This window comes from Macaca fascicularis, chromosome 13, assembly GCF_037993035.2.
Source record: "Macaca fascicularis isolate 582-1 chromosome 13, T2T-MFA8v1.1".
Taxonomy (NCBI): Eukaryota; Metazoa; Chordata; class Mammalia; order Primates; family Cercopithecidae; genus Macaca; species Macaca fascicularis.
In genome coordinates, this window is record NC_088387.1 from 85,198,699 (window position 1) to 85,204,698 (window position 6,000).

The 6,000-nt window shown below is 38.4% G+C and overlaps 1 protein-coding gene across 7 annotated transcripts in view; it reads left to right on the top strand.

The window, feature by feature from the left end:
* The window catches only part of HEATR5B (HEAT repeat containing 5B), a 106,795-nt gene extending 101,973 nt beyond the window's left edge, over nt 1–4,822 (top strand). For all 7 annotated transcript variants that reach the window (XR_012422493.1, XR_012422492.1, XR_012422491.1 and 4 more), the window contains one exon: nt 4,031–4,822. Coding sequence is in view for 3 of the 7 variants with exons in the window: in XM_065527174.2 (XP_065383246.1) it covers nt 4,031–4,335 (305 nt within the window). In the remaining 4 variants the exon portion in view is untranslated. The remainder of the gene's footprint in view (nt 1–4,030) is intronic.
* Nucleotides 4,823–6,000: the final 1,178 nt, after the last annotated feature.

Consider the following 6,000-nt stretch of genomic DNA (forward strand, 5'->3'; position numbering starts at 1 on the left):
CTTTGGGAGGCCAAGGCAGGCGGATCATGAGGTCAGGAGTTCAGGACCAGCCTGGCCAATATGATGAAACCCTGTCTCTTCTTAAAAAAAAAAAAAAAAATTAGCCGGGCGTGGTGGCACACACCTGTAGTCCCAGCTACTCAGGATGCTTAGGCGGGAGAATCGCTGGAACCCAGGAGGCAGAGGTTACAGTGAGCCGAGATCGTGCCACTGCACTCCAGCCTGGGCAACAGAGTGAGACTCTGTCTCAAAAAAAAAAAAAAAGGCACCATCATGATTTCTTCATTTTTTTAATGGACTGCTTCACTCAGATAACAGATATTTTGTACTCTAACAAGACTTTTAAGAGGTAGAATAAGCAGTTCGCCTGTTTTTAAAATTAAAACTAAATCTAAGGCTAAATGCCATGCAAAAAGTAAAGGCAAACAAGTCTTATTAGTGAAATAAGATGACATTCATTAGGAGGATACCATCAAATAAATGAATGGATGTAAATCATATTCATTTGATGGCAACATTTTTATACTTCATATTTTATATGGTTACATGATTCCAAGAGGGTAAGTTTTCAGCTTTTGAATTTAAGTCACTCAACTTTTTTCATCTCATTTACAGGTGTTAATTTTGTTTTCAACTTTACAGTATCCAGTATAAGAATGGGCCGTATATGTTTTCTCACCCTGTATGACCAAGGTTATAAGCTAAAAATATTAGAATTATATTTGACTCCTTGTTCATCATCTTTATTGACTCTATTATTCAAATCTTGCCCTATCTCTTTCTGAAATTTCTCTAGGATTCAAGAGAAACTTGTACCCTAGTCTTATATCTAATCACCTCCTAAATAGATAACTATAATAGTTTTCCTAGGTGATATTCCCCATCAAATTTACCTAAAGTAATTTTATCTCTCCTTTGCTTAAGAATTTGGAAAAGTTGGCCGGGCGCGGTGGCTCAAGCCTGTAATCCCAGCACTTTGGGAGGCCGAGACAGGCGGATCACGAGGTCAGGAGATGGAGACCATCCTGGCTAACACGGTGAAACCCCGTCTCTACTAAAAAAATACAAAAAACTAGCCGGGCGAGGTGGCGGGCGCCTGTAGTCCCAGCTACTCGGGAGGCTGAGGCAGGAGAATGGCGTAAACCCGGGAGGCGGAGCTTGCAGTGAGCCGAGATCCGGCCACTGCACTGCAGCCCGGGCGACAGAGTGAGACTCCATCTCAAAAAAAAAAAAAAGAATTTGAAAAGTTTACTGTTTCCTTACAGCATCAAGTCTGAACATCTTTGCTTGCTTTTCAAAATGTTTTTTCTGCTCCCCAACGTGTACCTACTAACCTGACCGGACCAGTTTCCTTTCTGTGCTCCTTTTAATCACTTTACATTGTTCATATTATTTTCTCTTTCCTCCGTTGTTGTTTCTCTTCTTCTTATACAAATCCGTTAAACCTACATTAGATCTTTTCTTTGAGGAATATTGCCTAATTACTTAGCTCACTCTGATCTTACCCTTTATATAATTTATTTGGTATTTGTAACCAACCAAATAAAATCCCAAAGTATTCCTCAGCTTCATGAGTCTCTTGGTGAATTCTATACTGAAATGCTACCCACGTTTTTTAGCACTTAGTACTCTAATTGTTCTATGTGCTGTCTACTGTTTTCATTTAGATAATAAAAGCATCCAGGTAGAAACGAATTATGTAACATTTCCTATAATACTTAGCGTATTTCTCGATATTTGATGAATACTTAAATAACTTATAATTTTTCCAGTTATATTTTAAAATTGTTAAAACCAAAACCTTAATTTACAACCTACTTTTGAAAACCTATTGCAACCTCTTCCGATTTAGCAAGCCAGTACACTGAAGATAATTTTATATATATTTTATAATTCTCTACTTTATTTTTGATTATGAAAGCCAGCTTTTATAATACTATTAACTTTTTTTTTTTGAAAGGGAGTTTCACTTTGTCACCCATGGCACGATCTCGGCTCACTGCAACCTCTGCCTCCCGGGTTCAAGCAATTCTCCTGCCTCAGACTCAGAGTAGCTGGAATTACAGGCATGTGCCACCACACCCAGCTAATATTTTTGGGTTTTCTTATTTTGTTTTGTTTTGTTTTTTGAGACAGAGTTTCGCTCTTGTTGTCGAGGCTGGAGTACAATGGTGCGATCTTGGCTCACCACAACTTCTGCCTCCCGGATTCAATCGATTCTCCTGCCTCAGCCTCCCAACTAGCTGGGAATACAGGCATGCGCCACCATGCCCGGCTAATTTTTTTTTTTTTTTTTTTGTATTTTTAGTAGAGATAGGGTTTCTCCATGTTGGTCAGGCTGGTCTCAAACTCCCGACCTCAGGTGATCTGCCCACCTCGGCCTCCCAAAGTGCTGGGATTACAGGCATGAGCCACCGCGCCTAATCAAATTTTTTGTATATTTAGTAGAGACAGGGTTTCGCCCTGTTGGCCAGGCTGGTCTCAAACTCCTGACCAAGGGATCCGCCCACCTCAGCCTCCCAAAGTGCTAGGATTACAGGCATGAGTCCACCGCGCCTACCCCTATAGTACTATTAACATTCTACATGAGGGAAATTAAATTAAATCTAGAAGATTGGAGGATTTACCTGGGACTTTAAAAATAACCTTTTACCTTTCTTCTGAAAACTTAATATGGAAAAAAAATCCTATTAATTGGAAACTTCTGGGTATTTGCCAAGAGAAAGAGTGTGTATGTTTATTCGTTCAAAGGATAGTTATTGAATGCCTGTGTACCAGGTAGTGTTCTAGGCATTGAGAATTTAGCATGAAATAAAACAGGCAAAGGTCCCTGAGCTCGTGGAGCTTACATTTATGGTAGGAAAACACTGACAATAAACACTTTTCGTCCCCTATACCTGTGTGTGTGTGTGTGTGTGTGTGTGTGTGTGTGTGTGTGTGTGTGTATGTGTGTGTGTCTATTATATGTAGACATAGTCTTTGTATAATTTTATATAGTGATGAAGATGGATATATCAATTTTAGATGTAGATATAACATCTATAGTTCGATGCAGGAATTGATAGGAGCTGTGAAGAAAAAAAATACAGCAGGGAAAGAAAATAGGCAGTAAGGTCCAGGGTGGGACTGGGATTCTGGAAAGGCTTAGCTGATTTTTATGACTGTCCTTGCTGACATCAGTGAGTGTCACACATTCTCTACCAGATGCTACCTGCTGCCTTACAGTTGCATCGATTGTCATTCTACAAAAATTAACAGTAATTAAGGGGGAGAAAACATAATTCTCAATGTGATTATAAGAGATGTTATACACACACACAATTACATATAAAGGTTAATTGTTAGAAAAGTATCACCTTTAATGAAACGTGTATCTCAGGATGGAGTTGTTAATAAGTAAAGACGAAAAACTGACAAAAGACTACCAAAAGGAGATGAAGCCTCCAAATAAATCTTTTTTTAAGGACTTGGAATTTATATCAGTCAGACATAGGTTCTTGTTTTTTTGACCCTAAGCTTATGTATTCCCTTAGTTTTGAGGAATTTCCTCTCACTGCGAGTTTTGGGGGATGATGAAATAGGAAAAAAGTTGTATTGTGTTTCTACTTAAAGAGGAAAGAAACAACTAGTTTTAGTTAAATAATGGTAAATAGATGCTTTTCAGGTTTCTGTTCCCCACGCCCAATCTCCTGATTCTAGAATGCCCGTACAAATTTTATAATCTTACTCTCAAGATACATTCTACAGATGGCAATTGTAAAGTGTTTTATTACTTTTTAACCTTTGGCCCATTTTTTATTTAAGTAAAGCAAATTAATGTAAATGTAAAAATATAATTTACAAACCTGGTTTCCAGCTTGGACATTTAGTAAATATTTAATATTAATTACTCGTTATTGAGGTCTAAAGTAGGCTGTGCATGTTTACTTATATTTTATTACAGTTCAGTCTTCCATGGCAATTGCCTAGTTTTTAAAGTTTATTATAATCTTTATGTTTGTGATCTTTTTTCATACTTTATTATTTACAGGAGTCCAGCTACTTGCTCTTTTAGTTCCCACTTTGATATCTTATCTGCTGGATGAAAATTCTTTTGCCTCAGCAACTTCAGCTTCCAAAGATCTTCATGAGTTTGCACTCCAGAATTTAATGCATATTGGACCTCTGTATCCACATGCTTTCAAGACGGTAATGGGAGCTGCTCCTGAGTTGAAAGTGCGTCTAGAAACTGCCGTTCGAGCAAGCCAAGCAAGCAAAGCTAAAGCGGCTGCCAGCCAGCCAGCCCCCGCCATACATTCTGCACCAACAATTAAGCTAAAAACAAGTTTTTTTTAATTTGTACTTTCATTTATTTGTATTTATATTGTCACCTAGCACCTAATTAGTGATGGCCTCTGTATCATTCCAGGCTATCTGTGGGTTCTGTTGTATTTGTATTTTGGTATTACAGTGCTTCCAAGTAGGATGAGTGAAATAATGCTCACACCACTTATTGATTTTTAAGGAGTGATTTTTTTTTTTATCATGTGGTGAATATGTTTTCTTTTTCCTCCTAATAATGTTTCTCTTTTGTTAATTTATTTATTTTTCAAACACTGAGCCATAGTCTTAAATTTAAATGCTAAAAACATAATCGTATCACGTAGTCGGGCAGCCTATTGATATTGTCAGGGAAAAAAAATGGGTCAGAACTCAGCATCTGTCATGAAAAAAAGCGATTTGAAAAACAAGCTGATTTTAAATTTTGAAGTAACCAAAATAATGCAAAGTGTCTGTTTTGTGGTGTATATACTATGAATAAAATCACAGCATTTTCTAAGCATTTCCCAAAATGTCCTTACCTTTCTGATGAGTCTTTTAGCTTTCATATCAAATTACTAAATTATGCTATGTGTATTTTAGTTGTTAGCAGAATTAAAATTCTCATTTAAAGATTCACTAAAGGCCGGGCGCGGTGGCTGAAGCCTGTAATCCCAGCACTTTGGGAGGCCGAGACGGGCGGATCACGAGGTCAGGAGATAGAGAGACGATCCCGGCTAACACGGTGAAACCCCGTCTCTACTAAAAAATACAAAAAAATAGCCGGGCGAGGTGGCGGGCGCCTGTAGTCCCAGCTACTCGGGAGGCTGAGGCAAGAGAATGGCGTAAACCCGGGAGGCGGAGCTTGCAGTGAGCTGAGATCCGGCCACTGCACTCCAGCCTGGGTGACAGAGCAAGACTCCGTCTCAAAAAAAAATAAAAAAATAAAAAAAAATAAAGATTCACTAAAATGTTTTAAATGTAATATTCTGCTTTTTTAATAGCTAAAATTTGGCTTCAGTTATGTTTTGTAATTACAGAACCTCAAGTTCTGGCTATGATGGTTAGTTTCCTTCATCAAATATTTATTGAATGCCTACTGTGTATAAGGCATCAAGCTAAGTGCTACAGGGGATACAGAACTGAATTAGGCATCATTACTGTGATGCTATTCTCTCATGTAGTGGACATTTTACCATACGAAATAGATAATTCACAAAATGAATGTTTGCCAGAGCATTTAGCAAATTTTAAACACCAGGTTTTACACCACATAGTGTAACAGACTGAACAAGTATGATCAAAAGCAAAGTTACTTTTCTGAACATTTTCTCTTTTCCCTTTTCCTTTCTTTTCTTTTTTCTTTTAGAAACAGAGTCTTACACTGTTGCCCAGACTGGAGTGCAATCATAGCTCACTACACTTGAACTCCACTCAGCCTTTTAGATACCTCAGATAGGTACTTTGTCTTGCCTGTTTTCTCACTGACTTTTGTGTGTTTTTTCTTTTTTTCTTTTTTTTTTTTAGACGGAGTCTCGCTGTGTCGTGCCCAGGCTGGAGTGCAGTGGTGTGATCTCGGCTCACTGCAACCTCCGCGTCCTGGGTTCAAGCGATTCTCCTGCCTCAGCCTTCTGAGTAGCTGAGATTACAGGCACCCGCCACCACGCCTGGCTAATTTTTTGTATTTTTAGTAGAGACGGG